Here is a 24,440-nt window from a genome sequence, read left to right as displayed (position 1 = left end):
GCATCCCAACAACCCTTCGAGATCTCTGCATTCCTTCAATCTTGGTCTCTTGCGCATCACTGTTTTCCATCACCCCACCATCACAGCTGAGCCTAAGCTCTGGAATTCCTTCCCTAAACCCTTCTGCCTTTCTACTTTTTCTCTCTCCCTTTAAGATACTTCTTAAAACCTACTTCTTTCACCTGTCTTAATATCTCCTTAAGTGACTCGACGTCAAATTTCTAATTACACTTCTTTGGTGTCATGGGGTGTTTTACAATATTAAAAGCACTTCATAAATGTAAGCCACTGTTGCTTTATACATGCAAAACCTTAGCGTAGTGGTCCAGAACAGATTCACCTGACTACACTGAACAACTCCAGAGTTTCACTTAGAAAGCACAGACTGCAAACCTCAAGAGAAGCTACAGCTGACATTTTTGGTCCATTTACATGTTGAACTTTTAGTTTACCAGTGGTTCATTATCTGCATTCCAATTCATATTGCATGTAGCATCCAGTTTTACACTAATCTGAAAGGTGTTCAATTCAAAATCTTAGAGACTATCAACCCCACCAGCCCCTGGTTCTACATTCCAGCTGAATGTTTGCCATCAGTGTCAAATCAGAGCTTCAGTTTAGATGTACTACATCTGGGCCATATATTGCTGCGACTTTCATGGAATCACGCCAGTGAGATGTATAAGTGCATGTTGTCTATACACAATGAATTCTGCAAAATGAATATTAACACCATTGCAAAGAAAAATTCACCTGAGAGTTTAATTAAGTGCAAAATAAACTGTCTCATGTAATTTGAGTTTCAGTTTTCTTCTACAACTTATACCTCTCTTTGCTGTCTTTGTGCACAGTTTCATTCAATTAAAATGTTGAAAACATTAGGACAGCTTACAATTGAAAAGGATGTTGCTAATGATACTCATTCTCCAGATTCTAAGAGCCAATGAGCCCGTCATATCTATGCCTCCTGTATGCTGTGCTTTGACAACTGAAAAATGAGAAGTCTTGAAGGATAGAAATATAGGAATACAAGAAGGCCATTCAGCCCCTTAAGCTTGATCCTCCATTCAACTAGATTATGGCTCATCTGTACTTTAACTCCATTTACCTATCTTTGGCACTGAATTTTCAGGTCCCATTGAGCGCAAGAATGGAGGCAGATGGGGCCCAAAAATAACAGCATCAGCATGCAGCTTTCCTGACACCATTCCCTGCGCAGCCATTTTTGCGGAGGCAGGTTCAAGTCCAGCTGGACTACTGACTCCCCATGATGTGGGTAACTGATTAGGCTCATTAAGAACCTAGGCAACTAAAGGAGGCCTCTGATGACCCTCCAGCACCAAGAGCCTGTCTGGTGCTTTGACTTGAACAAAGAATCCATCTCCATGCCAATTAGGGGAATTGAAAATCTCAAAGAGTGACTGTTTCCCTCCCAGTTTGGGGCCCTGAAACAATCCTGACTCCCATTTTCCACCCCACAGGGCAAATCCAGCCCTTGATCCAAGTTCCTTGCTACACTTAACTAACCAAACTCTATTGACCTTAGTCTTGAAAACTCCAATCGTCCCCCAGCATCTACAGCCTTGGGGAGAAGAGAGAGTTCCTCATTTCTGCTACCCTTTGTGTAAAATGTATCTTCCTGATTGCAATCCCAAATAGTTTGGCTCTAATTTTAAGATTATGCCTTCTAGTCAGGGTGCCCCCAATGCACAAAATAGTTAATCTGTTTCTACCCCATCAAATCCCTTTTAGATTATTAAACATCTCAATTGGATCACTAATCAACTGTCTAAACTCAAAGGTATACAAGCAAAGTACAACCAACACTCAAAGAATGTTGATTGAACTAATTGTGGAAAAACCTATGGGATTATTCATAGCTCAACTAAACACCATGATGGGAGAGTTAATGTATTAGAGAAATGAACAATGGTTGAATGCCCCTGCTCCAGCCCTGTCTTTTCCTATAATGTGTTTTTTTTTGTGTGTGTTGGCCCATTCTCAAGATGGTGGGCCTGACACAACAAAAGGCAGCACTCCAAAGTCTGTTCAAAAGTCCCTTTTGTATCTCTAGTACATGCTTTTTGTGAAATATTAAAAGCATAATGTATTACGATACATTAGCAGTCTCATCACTTTAATAGCTACTCTATCCTGGCTCCACAAATCTTGGCAAACTTGTTTAAAGCATTCACTTCTCATAACTTTTATTTAAGAGGTTTTATTTGAAGATCTGCTGGGTTTTAAGTGATGCTCCTGCTTTCTGTAAACAGAACATTCTCCTTTACGTAATAATTTTTAAAAAGAGTAAAAAAATGTGTTTTGGCATTAATGGGAGTGCAAACCCCTTTTAAATGTTAGGAACACTCCCTTCAATTGGATCGAATGAGTATTTTCTCTTTTCAATCATAGTAAGTCAGTTGCATTAACCCGGCAGCGTATAAATGAACTGGCTTGGCAGCAAAGGAGGGAGGAAACGAGCTCCAACCAGTGGAAAATGAGTTCAGCACTCAAACTCTCCCCAAACTAACAGGGTGCATGGCACCCATGGGCGCTTGGCACCTACCTAGCCGCTTTGACTCACGGCCTATGCATTAGCTTTCAACTTATTAATTCTTCCCGAAACGCAAATGAAGGAAAAGAGCCAAGATGTACCACTTCAGTGCGATTTAACTATGCCTTAATTAAATTTTCATCACAACCTGCCATTCGATTTAATGGTCTTTGAAGAAACAAAAGAACAATGACTGGGGGGATAAAGGATTTTCTGCTATATACATCAATGTAAGCTTTGCTCGCTCTCACTTGAGAAGCTTGCTGCCTTTTGTTTGTACATTTAACAGCAAAGATAATGTGCAGATTCTGTATCCATTCTAATGTATAACTGCAGCCTTCACTAATGCAGCCTCAAGAGCATGCTCGCTCCGCACTACAGACGCAATATCATTCAGCGTTTGCATGTTCTTCTCAATGTGGAGTGACACGCTGAAAACATTAACAGTTATTTGTGTAATCATTTGTGGCAAACTCGCACAAAACACAAATACACTGTGAAGGGCATTTAACAATCAATTCACTGAGGAGTGAGAGAGAAACAAAAAAAGAGCAGAATAAAATCTCCAACACTGTAATAACACAACAGAATGTGTAACAAATATGCAAAATACAAGGCCTGGAAAACATGAGATACAATGGAGCTGAGTAGTGATTTTATCAGTATTATGAGGTGGTAATTTTACCACAGAGCTGCTCAATCCATTAGTGAGATTAGGACCAACTGCCTAGCTCAAAACTGCTGAAAATATAAACTACATATACCAAGGGTCTTTTAAAACACCACACACTTTTCCACATTCCAGATGGACCTGTGCTGTCAATCCAAGCCACTGTTTTTAGTCTGAGGTTCACTGATGCTCTGTTTCACTTACTTTCTCCAGTTCTAGACCCTTCTTTAACTCTATGTTCCCCCAATTCTGGCCTCTGTGTATCCTCCTTTCTGTTTGCCCCCACAACTGGTGGCTGTGCCTTCTTCTCCCACCTAGGTCCCAAGCACTGGAATTAGTTCTCTAAAGCTCTCCATCTCTTTTTTTTAAGACACTCCTTAAAACCTGCTCCTTTGACCAAGCTTTGGTCACTTGCCCTAAATATTTCCTACTTTGGCTCAGTCCCTAGTTGTTGGCTGATTACGCCCCTGTGAAATCACCTTGTTAAAGGTGTGATAAGAATTAGAAAGAGAAAACTTGCAATTTTTTTAGTGCCTTTCACAACTTCAGGACTTTCTCAAAAGCATTTTGCAGCCAGTGAAGTATTTTTTGAAATGTAGTCACCACTGCTGTAATGTAAGATAGCTCTTGTGCCAAAAAATGTTTTTAAATATTTTCTCTGCCCCGTTCGAAGGCCCACATTTTGAGAATCTATTGTCTGAATTCACCAATCTCATCTGGAGCATACTATGGTTGGCCCCAGTAATCCTGGGCTAGGAAAGGGGGAAAATCAGCCCATCTCCAACAAGAGAGGATCTAACCATCATCCCTTGACATTACGATCACTGAATCCCCCACTATCAACATCCTGGGGGTTACAATTGACCAGAAACTGAACTGGACTAGCCATATAAATACTGTGGTTACAAGGGCTAGGACTAGAGGCTAGGAATCCTGCGACAAGTAATTCACCTCCTGACTCCCCAAAGCCTATCCACCATCTACTAGGCACAAGTCAGGAATGCGATGGAATACGCCCCACTTGCCTGGATGAGTGCAGCTCCCACATCACTCAAGAAGCTCGGCACCATCCAGGACAAAGCAGCCCGCTTGATTGGCACCTCATCCACAAACATTCACTCCCACCACCACCAGCGCACAGTAGCAGCAGTGTGTACCATCTACAAGATGCACTGCAGGAATTCACCCAGGCTCCTTAGACAGCATCTTCCAGACCCATGACCACTACCATCTAGAAGGACAAGGGCAGGAGATAGATGGGAACACCACCACCTGCAAGTTCCTCTCCAAGTCACACGCCATCCTGACTTGGAAATATATTGCTGTTCCTTCACTGTCATTGGATCAAAATCCTGAAACTCCCTCCCTAACAGCACTGCGGTTGTACGTACACCACATGGGCTGCAGCAGTTCAAGAAGGCAGCTCACCACCACCTTCTCAAGGGCAATAAATGTTGGCCCAACCAGCAAAGCCCACATCCCCTAAATGAATTTTTAAAAATCAGTCCAGGGTTGAGGGACTTCAGTAATGCAGTGAACCCAGAGAACTTTTCTCCTTAGAGCAGGAGAGGTGAAGGGGGTATTTAATGAAGGTGTTCAAAATTGAGGCGTTTTGATAGACTAAATAGGGTGAGGCTGTTTCCAACAGCAGGAAGGTCAGTAACCAAATGAGACAGATTTAACGTAAGAGGCAACATGTTTTGCGAGTTTTGATATAGAATGCGCTGACTGAAGAGACGGTGGAAGCAGATTTAGTGCTAACTTTCAAAACTAAATTGGATAAATTACTTAAAGGGAGAACAATTGCAGGGGTAGAGGTTCGAATTACGACAGTGGGACTAATTAGCTCTCTCAGACCCAATGGCCCAAATAGCCTCATTCGGACTATCATCGTAAGATTCTTCGGAGCCCTAGAAGAATTCGCAGACATCGGGTGATCGGAGCTCGATAGTGGCGCTTCGTCAAACAGTGCCAAGCTTCACTGACACACATGAAAAATTACCATGTGAATGAGGTAAGTACTCATGGAGCTGATTTCAGTGAAAGAACGTTGTTGTCTCTTTAAAATAGGAGTTAAATTACAGTTTTTCGTAACTTTAAACGCTGTCACGCTCTCCATAATTTGATGACTTCTGAAAACCAGCGCAGAATTCATTTCGCAGTAACTGAAAAATCACTCGCTTCACTCCAACACAAGATCATGGGCAGATTGAATAGCAACACGGAGTGGTTGAAGATAGCCTAAACTACCCACTAATGGGATCAGGTCGGTTTTACTCCCTCCCAATGTTACCCTCCATTTTTGCACTTACAGAGCCGGCACAGACACATCGGGCCGAATGACTTCCTTCTGTGTTCTAACCATTCTATGATTGCATTGACTGGGATCAGGTTAGACTTGGATCAGGCGGGCTTTGACCTGATCCCCTAAGTTTCCAGTGTGTTTGGTTGGAATTAGTCGCCAAAGTAATAAAGAGAAACCGGTGGGAGCTGACATCATGAACTAGCTTGCGACGATAATTACCGCACCCTGTCCAGTATCCCGTCAGTAAAATCACAGCATTAAATATACTCATCCTGTCACCAAGTCAGACCGTCTCACTTTCAATTCCTCCAACGGGCCTCAAGTTGAATCACTGTAAATTGATGTCCAATCCAAAGTTAGCTTCAGGGGTCAAGAATTGGGCACTTCTTGTATAAAATCTGTGTATCAACATCTGCTTTCAATGGTTCATGACTCTATTGAATTCAACTTTCCTTTGCCTGTCCTGTAGAGTTCATTTGACCAGTTTTCAAATGCAGGCGAATCAGACTTCACAAAGGTGATTCCAGTTCTTACGGACTCACATGTGAACAAGGACACTTTGTAGAGACTGTTTGGCCACACCAAGGATTAGCTATTGCATCTGCAGATGCCATGCCTCTTTTTGAACTGGTAACAGCGCAGTGCCGCTTGTTGATAAACTTGTTCCTTCTTTACGCTCTGGCAGCGCCCCCGCCCCCGAAACAAAGCACCTATTCCCTTTTTGCTTACCCTCGGGTTCACTCTTGATTAGCTCCTCCATTTTCTTTTGTTTCAGTGTGTCCACTACGTCAGCCAGACTGCCTTTGCGCCTCTCTGGGGTACCCAGCGCCGTGCCAGACCCTGACTCGCTGCTCTGTCGAGCCCCTTCTTCAGTCTTCAGAGGTGAGGTAGATGAGTTGTGTGTCGAGAATAGAGAGGCTGCTTTATTGCCGTCATGATCCTAGTCGAAATATTGGGGGGGGGGGGGGGAGAAGGAGAAGGAGAAAACAGAAATGTTTGCATTATTTTATGGAATCATGTCCAAATCACTTGATAAGTTGCCAGAGCCAAGGGTTGTGTCCCTGGACTTAATTATAAAACAGCACGGATATTTACAGATAGAGTCAATAATCTGCCTCTGTTAATCATTGCTAATCCGTACCTAATCTAGTGTCATTATCATTTCTTTGTCATTAAAAGTCAAATTACTCTGTGGGCTGATCAATACCCAGCAAGCAATGTTGAGAGAAATATAAGTTATTCAGCAAATTCATATTAAAATGACACCAAAGTAGACCTTATACTCTCTGCTTTCCTGGATGCGTCTGTTCCATCAACACTCAATGCTGCACTATCCAGGATAAAGCAGTCTACTTGATCAACAGCCCACCCACCACCTTAAACACCCACTTCCTCCAACATTGATGCAGTGTGGCTGAGGTGTGTACCATCTACAAGACTCACTGCAGCAAGTGACCAAGGCTTCTTTGGCAGTACCTCCCAAACTCATGATCTACACCACCTGGAAATTCAAAGGCAGCTGGTGCATAGGATTACCATCATCTCCAAGTTCCCCAAGTCACACATCATCCCAACTTGGATATATATCACCATTCATTCATCACCACCTGGTCAAAATCCTAGAGCGCCTTGCACAATGCCTTCTCAAGGGCAACTAATAATGGGCAATAAATGCTGACCTGACGGCAATGCCCATATCCCAAAATTAATTATAAAAATGATATAAGGACTATAGCACCATAAGAGAGTTTACACACACTAGCATGCATGGGCCCTCTTAAATATTTCTTGATGTTCAAACAGGAATAGTGCAGATGGAACAGGCCTCTCCAGATATGCAGCTATTTTTATAATCCAAATGAAAAGGTATTAGAGTCCAGTATTCTTTCCCCTCTGATACTCTTGCCAGCTCCTTGGCACAATCAGGTCAAACATGGCACCCAAAATGTAACTATAACTGTAGCCCAAAGAGTGGAGAGAATGTGGAACTTGCTAACACAAGTAATTGAGGTGAATTGAGGGGAGGCTGGATAAGCACAGGAGGGAGAAAGGAAGAGAAGAATATGATGATAGTCTGGATGAAGAAGGGTGGGAGGAGGCTTGTGTGGAAAATATACATCAGAATAGACCAGCTGGGCCAAATGGCCTGTTTCTGTGCTGTACGTTCTATCTAATGGTTGAATGGCAGTGGGGTTACTCCTCGGTCATCTCACCTCCAGGATGTGGCTTATTTCCAGCCTAGAGTAAAGCTGAAAAGTGCCTCCATCCCTCTCTATCTGAGGAGAAGTTTTTGTTCTAATCGGGTATGAGTCCAGGGTAAATACGATTCTTAACTCTGCATTAATAAGCATTAAATTGATAACCTGACTTACTGAACTTTGAATTGGAGTTCAGCAAGTCCATAGTCAAACAGCTTAAATTAGGGAATTAGTGTCTGGAAGATTCAAACTTAAGGTTACAGAAATGAAGAAAAATGTCATGTTGAATCAGTTTAGTTTGGTATCAAATCTTGAGTAAGAGCCTCTGGGGCTTATATGTGAGATGTGGGGCAGAATTTTACAGCACCCCCCACCCCGGCCAGTTGGATTTTCTGGTCCTGCTGAACTCAATGGACTTTTGAACGGCTCGCTGCATTTTACAGACCTGCCCCCGCCGCAATTGGTCTGTAAAATTCCGCCCATTTATTTTTTTCCAGTTGAGGGTTTTTTTTTTAAAGAGATTGGAAGCTCAATGTTCCTCCTGTGTCAGCTCTGACACTCTTGCCTCGAAATCACAAAGTTCTCAGTTCAAGTCCCACTTGAGCACAAAGGACAAGGATGACACTCCAGTGCAGTACTGAGAGAGCATTGCATTGCGGAAGTGCTGTCTTTCAGTTAGATGTTAAACCAAGGCTCATCTGGCTGCTTGTATGGATGTCAAAAATCCCATGGCACCATTTCAAAAAAGAGTAAGGGTGTTGGCCTGGTCAATATATATCCCTCAATCAAATTCACAAAAAAGTCAGATTATCTGGCCATTATCACATTGTTGTTTGTGGGAGCTTCTGTGTGTAAATTGGCTGCCATATTTCCTACATTACAACAGTGACTACCCTTCAAAAAGTCCTGGCTGTAAAGTGCTTTGAGACATCTGGCGGTTATGAAAAGTGCAAGATGAATGCAAATCTTTCTTTCTCTTACAGCCACTGGTTTGGTGCGAGGTGTTGCTACCATTCTGGTTTGTGCCAGCTTGGTTTGAATTTCCTGCCCAATAGCCCACACCGGTTGCTGCAAGTTGCTGGGTGCCCGTGTGACATTTTGAGATGACTCAATTTATCGGTCTGGAAGGCTGGGGGAGCATTTGGTGGAAGCAGCAAGCAGTGGAACACTCCACAACTGCCAGTGCCCCGTCCAGCTTGGGTGACCGGGGGTGGGGGTGCCGGGGAGGAGAAGGGTTGGGGGGGGTGGGGGTTGTGGGGGCACAGTGGTGGGAGGAGGTGGGGTGAGCCAAAGCCCCACCATCCCCTCACTGCTCCATTAAATGACAAAGAACTGTGTGGCCCCTTTAAAGTGAAGAATCATTCAAATTCTAAAGCCCGCTATAAATTATAAAAGGGAATATTTGCGCAGCATTAATGTTTTATGGCCCATCCAATAAAAAAGGCAATTCCTAGCAAATCCTCAGGAACACAAAGAAAAAAAAAGCGTAACTATCAAAACACATTATTTTTAATAGCCTACATAATAAAGCTGTTCCATTTAGTAATTAGGTGCCAAAAAGTGACTTGGAGGCTAAAGGGGGATTAGGCCCTTTACTAATTTCATATTATGGCTATAAATGTGAATTGCCTTAGCCCAGGTCTTTCAAGAATAACTTATTTGTCTGCATTTCTTTATAATTATACTAAATTTCCTATTCTGTTCCTATTTCTTCTGTGTTCCAATTAATTTCCACTTACTCTGTCCTGAATAGCCTCCTGCAACTAGTCTAATGCAACAGACATCCCTGAATATATTTGCTTTTATCTTTTTTTGTTTAATGTATGAGTTTAATATGTAATGGAAATTGTTGCTTCTTTCTCCTGTGCTGCATTTGTATGAAAGGAAGTATATGTATAGATTCAACAAGATTTTTTTATGGTTCTTGTTATACATTTGAAACAAATGACTTCCAAACTCACAGAGTGCTTTTTTGTTGTTGTTTAGGCTGTGGGTGAGGGGCTTCTAAAACTATCCCCACCACCCCAACCCCCTCAACCCCCAACCCCAGTCTGCAATGTTCAGTGTGAGCTCATTGCATTGAATTGAACAGCAGACTAAACTCCTCGGCTCACAGCAAGAAGCCCAGGCAGGTAGTTATAATGAAGATGAAAGAGGCCGCTGTTCATATAGCTGGTGGCATTCAACGTTAATTTAATTAATGAAGAAAAGATCTGTAAGTAGTGTCAAATTGTTAAAATGATGGGCCTAATTTCCAGAAGTGCTTCAAGAGAAAAATCCCACAGCAAGCACATCTCCTATTTTCAATGAGAATCTTGCCTGGAAAGGTTGCAAGTGTGCTATTTTCTGCTTTCTTGTGCCAGAAAAGCAACAATTAGGGATTGTGGGTGGTGGTGGTGGTGGTGGTGGTGGTGGTGGTGGGGGGGGGGGGGGGGGGGGGGGGAGGGGTTGGAGAGAGAGAGAGAGAGAGAGAGAGGGGGGCGGGGGACGGTGGTTGTTGGGGGGTGGGGGGTGGTGGTGGTGGTAGGAAAGAGAAGATATCCAAGTCAGATGCCCCCCCGAGGCCAAGTCTTAAAACAAGATGCCGACCTGGCTCTCTGTCACAGGTTGGGGAAGGAAGGCAGCACTGCAGAGAGTCAAAGCCTCCCTATGGTAGCCATGTTCAATCCATTTTTTTTTAGATGTTCCCCCACCTCCGTGAATAGGTGTCAGCAAAACTCAAGACACAGGCTGGCATCAAAATCTTCTTCCAAAAGTACATATGAGCTTTTTTCTTTCAACATCGCAGCTGCCTTCAAATTGCCCTGTGACAAGTCAAAGCTGAGAAAGGTTTAACACCTTCCTGAAGGAGGCCCCTGTAATACCTCCAAAACAACAAGCCTAATTCTAATTTTGGCTACCCAAACCCTGGCTTTGATGCAGACTTTTCCTAATCCAGAATAGGCCTCCAACACCAACCTCTAATGCCCAAACTAATCCCCAACACTAAAATAAATTGCACCACACCCCGCATACCCAACACAAGCAATCCTAATAAAGGGAGCCATAATTTGATGGGAATCAGAACCAACCTCACTACCATAGCCCCAGCCAAGGACAGAAAAGATGAACAGATGTTGGCATAAAAAATAGACCAGAAGTAAGAAAAAGCCAAATAGAAATGACAGGCTTTATTACATTAGAAACTCCAGCAAAAAGTGAGAAACCAAACATAAGCATGGACAACCACCCTTTTGCACATAACCCCAAGCCATAAAAGTCTAGAAATATTATAAGGTAGGGAAAATAACTGAAATGAAGGGGACATCTCAAGAAAAGAAGGAAAGTGATTCAGAATGACTCTGACAAGAAAAACTGGTTAAAAGTTGGACCTTATGTAATTTGCAGGATTCAACATACAAGTACACTCGACATCTAAGTCTCATTTTGAGAAAGATTTTAAATTCAGTTATCAAGCATGGATTTGAGTTTTCCTGTTGGACACGCTGGGCCAACAATAGGTTTGTTGAAAGCAAAAAAAAGCTTCTTTCAAAGTCCCCCAACTGCACAAACTTTTAGGGTTTCACATGAGCACCTTCTTATTTGATGCAGAAAATGCTTGATTCGCTTACAGAGTCCCTCACTAAAAGCAATTCAAGATGTCAATCAGCCAATTTACCATTCACATTTGCATCAAAAAGGCTATCTGGCCACTCGTAGAATTTTCTGTGTGTGTATCGGATTATTATTGTTTAATTTTACATTTCAAATAAATAGAATGTACAGCAGAGAAACAGGCCATTTGGCCCAACTGGTCTGTGCTGTCATGAGACTCCGTCCTCTCCCTTTCATCTAACCCTTTTAGCATGACCTTTGATTCCTTTCTCCCTCATGTACTTATCTAGCCTCCTCTTAAAAGTATCTATGCTACTTTTCTCAACCGTTCCTTATGTAATATGTTCCACATTTCCACCAGCCTCTGAGCAGAAAGTCATTTCTCCTGAATTCTCTTGAATATATTGATGGCTATCTTGTATTATGGCCCCTTGTTTTGGTAAATATGTCTAAAATCGAGATGATTAAGTCAGAGACTCACTGCCGATGATTTCCTTTTGCCTGTTCTTACAGATACTGCTGTGAATGAACTCAGAAACAACCTACTGTTAAGGAAAGATTTAAATACCATCACTACATCATCTTCTCACTGCTGCAATTCTCAAAGATGAACAGGTCACCACTGTTTAACGGTGTTCCAATGCGTTAATTCAGTATGACAAGATAAAACAGTAATCTGTGCTCTGAGAGGATATAAGCCTCTGCACTATCTAGGGACACACCAGTAGATTTACACTGTATATCACTTTATACAATTGCTGCAACAAAGCCCTTGAGTTCTCTCAATGCTCTAATGTAAATCTCTCTAAACTTCTCTGCCAGTCAGAATGGATTTGGTCGTAGGTAATCTATGCAAACTTAATATCTTACATATGTGAATTGGTACAATCCTCAGAGAGGATGTTTTAGATCTGAAATAATCCACTGATCCTGCCTCTATCTCAGCTTTTTTCTCTCTGTAGCTTGACGTTAAACAAGCTGCTGGGTAGATGTCATTCCATCCAGAGTGAATGATTAAGCCACATTTTATGTTCGGAGATTGACTTCTCAAGTAATGAAAGCTTGTTCGCAGTCTGATTGGTTAGTGTTCAAAGATTATCCAGAAAGGATGATGCGGCTATTCTGACATACATGGAACCAAATAAACAAACAGGAATTTCACAGTAGTCACGAATAACACACCAACTGCCCCAACCTTTAATTTGATGTTTTATTGATTCGGATTTAGAGTTTCCAGCATATATAATCCAGCTCCTGACATTTAGGTGCTAAATCTACCTCTCTTGCTGCAGCCTCATGGAAGACTAGGTGTGCCAGAATGCTGCCATGATCAGGGAGCTGGATTCAACAGTGGCAATGCCAATTTCCAGAATTAGGGTTGCCAACCCTCAAGGACTGCCCTGAGGTTTTGAGGGATGAAAGACGAATCTTCAGGACACTGTAGCAAACGTCTCCAGAAATGAGCCATTGGGGCATTAAAAACAAGCATTTGGGTTTTTTTTTTTCTATTTTCTTTGAACACTTCTGAGTTGTGTTCATAAAACAATTGGAGAAGGGGGAAAAGTGTTGCTAAATTGACAAGCCATGTGAGTTTTGATGAAAGGCCCTGGGGACCTGATATTCAGCATCCCAGAATGTTGAAAGAGGTTGCCAAAGAGATAGTGGATGCATTAGTGATCCTTTTCCAAAATTCTATAGATTCTGGAATGGTTCCTGCAGATTGGAAGGTGGCAAATGTCACCTCACTATTTAAGAAGGGAGGGCGAAAGAAAATAAGGAACCTCAGACCAATTAGCCTTACATTAGCAGTAGGGAAAATGCTAGAATCTATTATAAAGGACGTGATTAATGGACACTTGGATAATCATGATCTGATTGGGCATGGTCAGCATGGATTTGTGAATGGGAAATCATGTTTGATGAAGTTGTTGGGAGTTTTTTGAGGATGTTACTAACAAAATTGATAAAGGAGAGTTGATGGACATGGTATACTTAGATTTTCAGAAGCCTTTTGATAAAGTCCCCCACAGGAGGTTGATTAGCAAAATAAAAGCACATGGAATAGGAGGCAATATACTGGTATGGATTAAGGATTGGCTAACAGGCAGAAAACAGAGAGTAGGAATAAACAGGTCATTCTCGCGTTGGCAGGCTGTGACTAGTGGGGTACCACAAGGATCAGTACTTGGGCCCCAGCTGTTCACAATATATATCAATGATTTGGATGTGGGGACCAAATGTAATATTTCCAAGTTTGCGGATGATACAAAGCTAGGCAGGAATGTGTGTTGTGAGGAAAATGTAAAGCGGAGGATTTGGACTGACTTGGTGAGTGGATGGAATATAATGTGGAAAAATGTGAGGTTATCCACTTTGGTAGAAGTAACAGATGTGCAGAGTATTTCCTAAATGGTAAAAGATTAGAAAGTGTAGATGTACAAAGGGACCTAGGCATCCTTGTCCAAAAGTCACTGAAAGCTAACATGCAGGTGCAACAGGCAATTAGGAATATTAGCCTTTATCACAAGAGGATTTGAGTGCAGGAGTAGTGAAGTCTTGCTTCAATTGTACAGAAGCTTGGTTAGCCTGCACCTGGAGTACTGTGTGCAGTTTTGGTCCCCTTACCTCAAAGGATATTATTGCCATAGAGGGAGTGCAACAAAGGTTCACCAGACTTATTCCGAGGATGGCAGGACTGTCTTATGAGGAGAGATTGGGGAAACTGGGTCTGTGTTCTCTAGAATTTCGAAGAATGAGAGCTGATCTCATTGAAACCGACAAAATACTTAAAGAAATAGATAGGGTAGATGCAGGTAAGATGTTTCCCCTGGTTGGGGAGTCTAGAACCAGGGGACGCAGTTTCAAAATAAGGGGGAAGCCACTTAGGACCAAGTTGAGGAGAAATTTCTTTACTCAGAGGGTTGTGAATCTTTGGCATTCTCTACCCCAGAGGCCCGTGGAAGCTCAGTAATTGAGTAAGTTTAAGGTAGAGATTGAAAGATTTCTGATTAACAGTAATGTAAAGGATTATGGGGATAGTGTGCGTAAAAGGCATTGAAGTGTTCGATCAGCCATGATCGTATTGAATGGCAGAGCAGGCTCAATGGGCTGTTCCTATGTTCCTAGGTCATCAGTCTAAAATGTTAACTCTGCTTCTCTCTAACAGAGCTCCTGACCTGCTGAGTATGTCCAACACTGCCTCTTTTTATTTCAGATTTCTAGCATCCACAGTATTTTGCTTTTGTATTAGGACAAAACTATTTGTTAATTCTGAGATTTTGCTTAGTGCTAAACTGCTCATTGTCTTCCACACTTCAATCTTATTTTTCTTTTTTGCATTTTATTCCACCCCCTTATCCACCACTCCATCCCTTTCTCTCAAAGCCAGAGCTTGTCTGGGTCTTCAGACTCACAGTTTAAGACTTTGCCAACTTTGGCCAGATGCAATCCAGGTTTCATCACTTGACCTCCTACATCTTACACACTGCCCCACCCCCACTCCCGTACTCCCACCATTGGTTGCTCAGCAAGTATATCCTTATGCCACATGAGCTTCCCACATCAACTGGAAAGCGAACAGATTCTTTGTTACTCAATTGGATGAGATTTAGATTAGCCATGACCGAACTGAATAACTTATATTCCATTTGATGGTCAGTATTCTAGCCTGCACACCAGGCATGTAATGCTCTTTAATGGAAGCATAATGACGATGACCTGTTCAAACCACCTACCGTCCGCCTTCTATCTCAGTGCTCCATATGGAGCGCCCTTCCCGAGCAAGATCTACCAGCAGACATCCTCTGGATCAAGGAATGAGAAATACAGGAAGGAACTAACAAATTCGCATATGTCGAATAGCAGGCTATGAATGGCAAAAGTGGTCCTTGTTAAACAAGGTGCAGAACATGCCAGGCCCCTGTGCAGCCACCTTCATTGCTGGGGCCTCAGTTCAAGCTTCTTATGCACTTGTGGAAAGACACAAACAATGCTGCACATTACCAAGGAATGTCCATCTACAGACCAAGGCCAGAATTTTATGGCTTCATTGTGGCGGGGAAGGGTCCGTAAAATGTGGCAAGCCATTCTAAACGCCATTGACTTCGGTGGGACCATAAAATCCCGCTACCGTAAAATTCTGCCCTAAGTGACGGACTAACCACCTTGCACTCAGTAAATAGAAGGCTATCACTTGACTTTAGGGATTTGCATTTGCTAATTGAATAATAATGGATGCATAAAATAAGAACATTTTCCCCGTAAAGCAAGGGGTTCAAACAGTTTTCTTTTATGATGCTTTTTTGTTGGAAATGCGACTAGCTGGATGTGCGGTGGCCTAACACTGCTTTTCAAGCTCTGCCATGGGTGGATCAAGTCCAGGCTGAGCAGAAGAAGATCTGTTACCTCGGCTAACTACACAAGCCCAGAGGTTAAATGCTTCGGAAAATCTCACATCGGTTCCAACTAAGTGTGAGGCAACCGAGATTTAAAGACGAAGTTCTCACAATGCTGTGAATATGTCACCAGATTTTCCGGGATCACTCAGAGCAGGTGGCCACTGGGGAAATACACATTTTGCAGTGGACTCTGGCATGTGACTGGAACAGGGTAGAGGGAGCTTTCCCCTATAACAAATCCTGACAATGACAATGAAGCCAACAAAGCAGAAAAAAAATCCAATTTGGTAAACACAAATTCAGTGGGAAATTTAAAAAGAAACAATAGGATTGCAGTTTATTGCAAAATATTTTCTAATTTAAAGTATTCTCTAATTGAAATACAGAACTTATGTTGTTTGTAGTGCCAGCCTCTCAGACATTTCTCATACTTAATCCTTCTCTCCTTTTCTGAAACATCACTGTTGTGCTCATCTTTCATAGATGTGTATTAAACAAGCATAAACCAGCTTTACTACAAAGTTATTTTTACACAAGAGTTACTCTTTTCATTTTAACCTTTGCCAATTATAGGCTGCTTCTGTTTTCTTTATTATTTTAAGCAAATTAAGCCATAATTGTCCAACACAACATTCAGCACTTAAGCAGACTAGAGACACATATCTCCACTAGTTGCTTTTTGATCAACTTGAACATGGCTGGCAATTTATTTTAGACAGTGAAATTACCCCTAAGCATTGCAGAGGACGCAGAATGTCAAAGCAGAGCCCAGCTCTCATGATCTCAAATTTAGGACCTAGGGTTGCAAATCTAGGATAGCTGTTGTCTCCAGAATGATATCAATGGTTTGGCTGACTGGGCAGAAAAGTGGCAAATGGAACTCAATCCAGAGAAGTGTGAGGTAATACATTTGGGGAGGGCAAACAAAGCAAGGGAATACTCAGTAAATGGGAGGATATTGAGAGGAGTTGAGGAAATGAGAGACGTTGGAGTGCATGTCCACAGGTTCCTGAAGGTGGCACAGGTGGATGAGGTGGTAAAGAAAGCATATGGAATACTTTACTTTATTGGACAAGGTAAATACAAAAGCAGGTATATAATTCTGGAATTACATAAAATGCTGGTTTGGCCACAGCTGGAGTTTTGTGTACAGTTCTGGTCACCACATTATAGGAAGGATATAATTGCTTTGGAGATAGTACAGAGGAAATTTACAAGAATGCTGCCAGGGCTTGAAAATTGCAGCTATGAAGAAAGATTGGATAGGCTGGGGTTGTTTTCCTTAGAACAGAGGAGGCTGAGGGGTGACCTAATTGAGATGTACAAAATGATGAGGGGCCTTGATAGGGTGGACAGGAAAGACATATTTCTCCTAGCTGAGGTGACAATTACCAGGGAGTATAGATTTAAGGGGATTGCTAGAAGGGGGGAAGGTGGTGTAGTGGTATTATCGACAGTCTAGTAATCCAGAGACCCAGGCTAATGGTCTGGGGACCACCATGGCAGCTGGTGGAATTTGAATTCAGTTAATAAATCTGGAATATAAATCTAGTCTCAGTAATGGTGACCATGAAACTATCATTAATTGTTGCAAAAAACACATCTGGTTCACTAATGCCCTTTAGGGAAGGAAATCTGCCGTCTTTGTCTGGCCTACATGTGACTCTAGACCCACAACAATGTGGTTGACTCTTAACTGCCCTCTGAAATGACCTAGCAAGGTCAGTTCACAAGCAGTTAGGGATGGGCAACAAGTGCTGGCCTTGCCAGTGATACCTACATCCCATGAAAGAATTTTTAAGAAAGGATTACAGGGAACATAAGGAAAAACTTGTTCACAAAGAGGGTGGTGGGTGTCTGGAATTCACTGCCTAAATTGGCGGTTGAGGCTGAAATGCTCATCTCATATGAAAGGCACCTGGTGCTGCAGCCTACTGACCAGGTGCTGGAAAATTGGATTAAAAATAAGGGCTAACTTCTTTTTTCCTTTTTTATGGCCAGCGCAGATATGATGGCCTCTTTCTGCACAGTAGCTTTTCTATGGTTTCTAAACCCTTGCCCTGGAATTACAGATCAAACTTCTTCACATTATTCCAAGTAACCAGAAGAAAAATCATGGAGTAATTAAAAATTGGGTGAGATTTTTAATTTCCTTTGAAGGCTTGTTTATTATTTTTAAAAAGAAATTGAAGATTGGGGATAAAGGTTCTTTAACTGGGCAGTGTGCTTGGCGATGGGAGATCATGTGACAACCCTACTGGGATCCATGTAGAACGTAAACTTGTTTGCTTATATTTAAGCTGTAGCAATTGTAAATCCTTGCAATAGACCTTTACTGAAAACTTTATCTTTGTCAAAACTTCTTGACTAGCTTCAAGTACATCACAAAAAGGATTGACATACCACTGAGTCTTGCAGAGACGCTGGACTCTCACAAGATAAAGTCTCTCTGGTCAATGTGGACGGTGTGTGTAGCTCCTCTGTGTGAAGGCTGTTGGAAAAGCTTGGAGGAAGAGGCAGGTGAAAAGCAGAGTGTCCGTCACTTTCTCCCTCTTCTACTTTCTGTCTGTTTGTCGCCATGGCTACCTCTCCATCTGTTTCTCCAAACGGAGAGGCTGGTCTCTTGGAAGACATCCTACAGGAACAAAACAAAAAAAAAGGAATGTAACATGCTCATGAAGCAGTTGTACCATTCAGCATGACATGACTTGTTCCATTCACACATACCATGAAATAAAATCATGTGGCCTAATGAGACCCTGGTTTATTGATCCACCCAAACAGAAGTCATCCACTGATGATCAAATGCACGAGTTCTGTGAAAAAAACTGAGCGATTCCATAGTTCAATGAAACCAATTGTTATTTAAATGCAACAGCTCTGTCATCTATTATAGTGTTTTTTTTATCCAATTCATTTTCAAAATGTTGCATCACTGGCAATGTTGTCATTTATCTTCAATCTCTAGTTACCTTTGAGAAGGTGGTGGTGGGTCATTTTCTTAAATCACTGCTTAGCAACTCACTGGGCCACTTCAGATGGCAGTTAAGATCCGTGTTGGTGTGGGGATGGAGTCACATATAGGCCAGACTGGGTAAGGACAATAGGTTCCCTTCCCTAAAGGACACTAGTGAACCAGATGGGATTTATGACACTCTGACAGCTTCATGGTCACTGTTTTTTGCCTGATTCCAGCTTTGTATTTCAGATTTTATTTAAACTGAATTCAAATGCACAAACTTATGGGGGGATTTGAATGCATGTGGTATGAATTATTAGTCCAGTACATAACCACTGCATTACTGCACCCTGACAAATAGGCTAAAGTCATAGACAGTATGGTACTGTTAGACTACAGATACAGGATTGAGACCAGTAGCTGTTTAAAGTGGTGCAGAACTGATGTTGCTGATTTAACCTGCAAGCTCTGCACCATATTTAGTCAAGACCAAAACTCAGTTACTGTTACCCTATTGTCAGTCATTTTGTTTCTCCTCCATCAACTTTCTTCCCTCTCTTGAAGCATCCAATGCTTTGCTGGGTAGGCTTCATTACCTGATCCAAGCAATCATTATGCATATGTAAGACTTTACACTGGGTTACATTTGACCATAGTGCTATAACAGCCACACTCAACCCTGACTTCACCTGACCTCCACACACCTATAGTTCAAGCCAAGGAATGGGGTATAAAGATCAGGGGCTGGACCTCGGAATAATTTCTTCTCCTCAGCCCAGGGTTCCTTCCACTAATTTCAGCAAATCTAATGAAAAGAAAGCACTTGTATTTATATAAGCACCTTTTATAATCACAGGATATCCTGAATCTAAAGTGGAATAAGACAAAATGTCAGCCTTCACTCACTGGGCATGCTCCTGCCTCTGAGTTAGAGGGTCATGTGTTCAAGTTCCAACCAGATTTGAGCACATGATCATGGCTGACAGTTCTTTGCAGTACCTTGGTTGTGCTGCAGTGTTGGAGGTGCCAACTTTCAGGTGGGACACTAAATTGAGGTCCCATCTGCCCTCATGAGACTATTTTTGAATGAGTGTGCTCTCTCTGCTCTATAGATCAATATGTATCTCTCAGCCAACATCATTAAAATAGCTTCTCTGGATATTAATCTTATTGCTGCTTGTAGGATCTCAATGTGCATATCTCACTGTGTCATGTGTTTCCTACATTCCAATAGTGAAAGTATGTCATTGGCTATGAAGGTGCTTTGAGATGTCCTGAGGTCATTAAAGACACTAAAAAAATGGAAGTTCTTTCTTTACTTCCTCAACATGGTCTTACATTTCGATCTGTTTGACTTCACTCCAGCATTATTGATGCAGAGCTTGTTAAATCAACATGAGATTTACACCTTGCTGAATTTTACTTTCATCTGAAGTCAATGGAGAGTAAAATTAGGCAAGGTATAAACATAGGCATCCAATCTGATTACATCAGCATTCCACTGGGGGGGATTGGGTTAAAATTGTCCCTAAAGCCTGCAGTCTAACTAGTCTAGCCCAGGAGCATCAACAAAAGGGATCCTGTGCCTTTAATGTGTTAATACTGTAGCCTATGCTAACAGAACTAAAACTACATTGACATTCATGCCTGTGGGTATAAACTAGCATTAGTGCGCATTTTACTGGAACCAAAGCCTGACCAACAGTAGGGGGGATAGTATTCCAGCACAGAATTAAAAATGCTGCTATGCATGGCATGCTGACTGACCACTGAGCTTGGGAGCTGCTGAGATATTCCTGCTCAGGAATATAACTCAATCAAGTTATTGTTTAATTAGGGCTGGTAGCAATGATGGTTCCATACACTGTCTGCATCTAAAACAGATGCAAACTCTACATCCAGCCTGTGATGCTTACTGGTCCTGTGGTTAAACGTGATCTGAACTGACTGTCTCCATTCGTATCAACGTTGGAATCCATGAACCGCAGTAGGATGATGGGATGCCTCACTGGCAATTGTCACAGTTACCCTGGGAGTGCATTCTAAGGTGAAAGACGCTGGGGAAGGATTTGTGTAGACTATGAGTAGCGACACGTTAAGCGCATTCAAAAGGAATGTGTTTATAATGTAGCTACAGATAATTATTGGAGTCATTCTTTCCCCATTGTCTATCATTGAGTAATGAACATTGTCAGATTACTTTAACAGGGATTAAAAGGATCATTCTCGTTCTGCCACATAATGATGTACCTTTTTTTTAGCCAATTTTAATTAAGAGGTGCATAATACTAAAGCAAGGAAGTTATACTAAACCTTTATAAATCACTGGTTAGGCCTCAATAGATGTACTGTGTCCATTTCTGGGCACCCAACTTTAAGAGGGATGTCAGGGCCTTGGAGAGGGTGCAAAGGAGATTTACCAGAATGATAGTATGGATGAGGGACTTCAGTTATATGGAGAGACTGGCAAAATTAAGATTGTTTTCCTTAGAGCAGAGAAGGTTAAATAGTGTTTCAAAATTATAAGAAATTTTGATAGAGAAAATAAATTAAAGGTGTTTCCAGGAAGGAAGGTAATCAAGGGGGTCTATAGAATCATAGAAAAGTTACGGCACAGAAAGGGGCCATTCAGCCCATCATGTCTGCGCCAGCAAAAAAGGCAGAGAAAAAAGAAACTAGCCGCTCATTTTAATCCCACTTTCCAGCACTTGGTCCATAGTCTTGCAGGTTACAGTGCTTCAGATACTGATCCAGGTACCTTTTAAATGAGTTGAGCATTTCACTCACTAGGCAGTGAGTTCCAGATGATGGCCACCCTCTGGGTGGAAAAGTTTTTCCTCATGTCCCCTCTAATCCTTCTACCAATCACGTTAAATCTGCACAGTTATTATCAGTAAATGATTATTGGTAAAAGAAACAGAGGAGATAAGAAGAATTTGTTTTCTGCAGTGAGTTGCTGTTGATTTAGAATACATGGTCTAAAAGGATGGTTGAAGCAGATTTGGTGGTAACTTTCAGAAGGGGAATTTTTGCAGGGTTGTGGTGAAAGAGTGGGGGAAATGAGATTCATTGGACAGCTGTTTCAATGAGTTGGCATAGGCATGGATGGGCTGAATATCCTCATGCTGTAAAATTCCATGGTTATGATTCAGCTGCTCATAAAAAAATCTAATCACCTTACTAATTGTACAATTACATTTATTATTTACAATATTACAGCACAGAAACAGGTCATTCAACCCAATGGTCTGTGCTGTAACTCACCTCACCTATCAGCATATCCCTCTATTTCTTTATCCCTCACTTTTTTTATCTGGCTTGCACTTAAATACTGTCAAATGTTTCTTTAAGAAAACCCACTGGACTCCTCCAATGGCTATGAAGGAAAGTCTCCATCACTGAACTATGCAGGTTGCATGTCTGTGCAAAGCAATCTGTTCTGAGCCATGGTAACAATAGATATGCTACAATTGGACACAGTATCTCTGGGTGAGTTAAAGTCAGTCTGTTTTTCCATTATTCAGAAACCCGTGTGTGTGGACACTAGGTGAGATGGATATGGGGACTGTGAAGCCCTCCACAGCCAGATAGGTTGGTGCCCTCACTATCAAGAAGTTCACATGAATAATGTCAACTTCTGTGAGGTACTCAATGGGCAATGATAGCCCATTGAACTATATTGAAACAAAGGGAGTCAACACCTCTGGGGTGGTGGAGTTGGGGGGGGTTGCGGGGGAGGTGGTTATTGAGAGTAAGAGGAGGAGCAAGAGGAAGGGAAGGAGAGATGAAGAGAAGGACAAGGAAGGGGAGAGACCAAGAAAGAGGAAGAGAGGAGGATGCAGGGAAGAAAGGGGAGAATAGGGATAGGATGATAAGAAAAGGAGGAGGATGAGAAAGAGAGGAAGAGGGGAGGGGGATGAGGAGGAGAGAGTTAAAAGGGCAGCAAGTTAGAGATGGAAAAGATGGAGGGGCAAAAACCTTTTGGAAACTGTATCACAAAACTTTGCAAGCTGCCCAGAGTGAATGTGAAACTGAGTTTTAGGAATAAGATTCTCCTTAAACTGAGCTTTGCATGAAAACTCTGAGAATATCCCTTTAAACAGAGCCGATGGGTTTGGGGGTGGGGTGGGGGGGAGGTGGTGGGGAGGAAGGAATACCTAGATATTGAGTCCCTTCCATCACCGTTCAAGCCTGCATCCCGATGGGTCAAGCAACAAAGATTGCTTGAAGGTACCTGTGGCAAGGTGCCTGGGTTCCATTATGCCAATATCCAATCAGGGAGAACAGCTTGGAGAATAATGATGACAAAAATTTCGATTTCAAAAATTAAGTTTGCACAACACAAAGCCACAAAATGTGAAATTTGCAAAAATAGAAGCTCCCATCTGGTGTATTAGTATTATTCATTTATAAAGACATTCGTGCAATACACAAATGGGATTAGCATAGAAATTAGTAGTTAAATAAATTTTTATTGCTCACTCTCCATACCCTTCCTTACACAGTCTGGGATGGAACTCAGTTGAGATCCTGTTCATGACCTGCTGTAGATAATTTGTATCAAAGGACATTCAGCTGCCGAATTTGTTTCAGGTTCATGTTGTCTGTTAGGCTTTCCGTGTTTGGGCTTCACTGAGATATTTATGAAAATGTTTCTCCCACAAAGGACATGGTGAGAATGTTCATGTACACACAGACACACATAGACACAGACACACATGGACACATAGAGACACACAGACACACACACAGATATACAGCCACACACACCGATCTATATTCAGGTGTCTGCCTGACAATATTTTCACATGCCATTACAAAATAAGGCAACTCTATGATGCTTGTGCCCCTGAACAATTTCAGCTCTATTCAAGATTATCGCTTCCCCTTAGTGTGTCTCAAGAACCCTGTCTGGCTACGGAAAAGTCTGTTCCTACCCCTTTCTCTGCTTTATCTGCGACAAGATTTGGAAAATCATCTCTGCACCTCCAGTACTGGGCAAATTTCAGGAATTGTGTCGGGCGCCCAGTTTAAAAGATGAACACCGAAATGCCAGGCTAAAACTTTATTTCCACTCTCCTCGGCGATATTAAGCCTTGTCATTATATATAATTTCTGAACAGTTTCTGTGATGAGAAAAGAAACCTATTCACATGCTTAAAATCCCAAAGGACAGCAATACCCAAAGAGCTAAATAGCAGTCAATTACTTGGATTTAATAATTTCACAGAGCTTTTGCAAATATTTGGTCTGAAACTTCTTCTTAAAGCTACGCGTACTGGAATTGTATTAAATTATTTCTAATCACTTACTTCTCGCAATTGTCACGTCATTCAGACTCCTGACACAGCAGTCTGATCAGTGTTCTGGAGTATAGCACAGTGCAAGTGATTCATTCTACATTCAATTGGACGTACTTGAAAATAGTGACATTTTGGAACACAGTTTGGCTGTATGAAGTCAGATCGTAATTTTTGACATCCAGTAGCCTCTGTCTCATTGCATCGGTGTTATATGCTTTTAACGTATTAAAATTCAGCGAGAGTCCAGCTGAATAAACTGTTGTTCTCCAAACGCGCCGAGAGCATGCCAATGATTCAGTTAACTGGGAGAAAGCCTACATGGAGATATGCAATCGCCCATTACATTCTGTTTATTTTACTTAAACATAATAGGAACTTTTGTTTTGGTCCCTGCCAATAAAAAAAAATGTGAGAGGTCTTTGTAGGTGTAAAGAAAACTGTTGCTACTGTGCATTCTCAA

At 41.8% G+C, this 24,440-nt stretch overlaps 1 protein-coding gene across 3 annotated transcripts in view; it reads right to left on the bottom strand.

Annotated features, from left to right (window-relative positions):
* sox5 (SRY-box transcription factor 5) overlaps positions 1-24,440 on the bottom strand; it is a 406,357-nt gene that overhangs the window by 293,067 nt on the left and 88,850 nt on the right. For all 3 annotated transcript variants that reach the window (XM_041203211.1, XM_041203209.1, XM_041203210.1), the window contains 2 exons: positions 18,122-18,353; positions 6,259-6,469 (listed from right to left, as the gene is read on the bottom strand). In XM_041203211.1, coding sequence (XP_041059145.1) covers positions 6,259-6,469; positions 18,122-18,352 — 442 coding nt within the window. In that variant the 5' untranslated portion in view covers position 18,353. The remainder of the gene's footprint in view (positions 1-6,258; positions 6,470-18,121; positions 18,354-24,440) is intronic.

This window comes from Carcharodon carcharias, chromosome 13 (genome assembly GCF_017639515.1).
Source record: "Carcharodon carcharias isolate sCarCar2 chromosome 13, sCarCar2.pri, whole genome shotgun sequence".
Taxonomy (NCBI): Eukaryota; Metazoa; Chordata; class Chondrichthyes; order Lamniformes; family Lamnidae; genus Carcharodon; species Carcharodon carcharias.
Note: the sequence above shows the minus strand (reverse complement) of the source record. Positions and strands in the feature narration are given on the sequence as shown.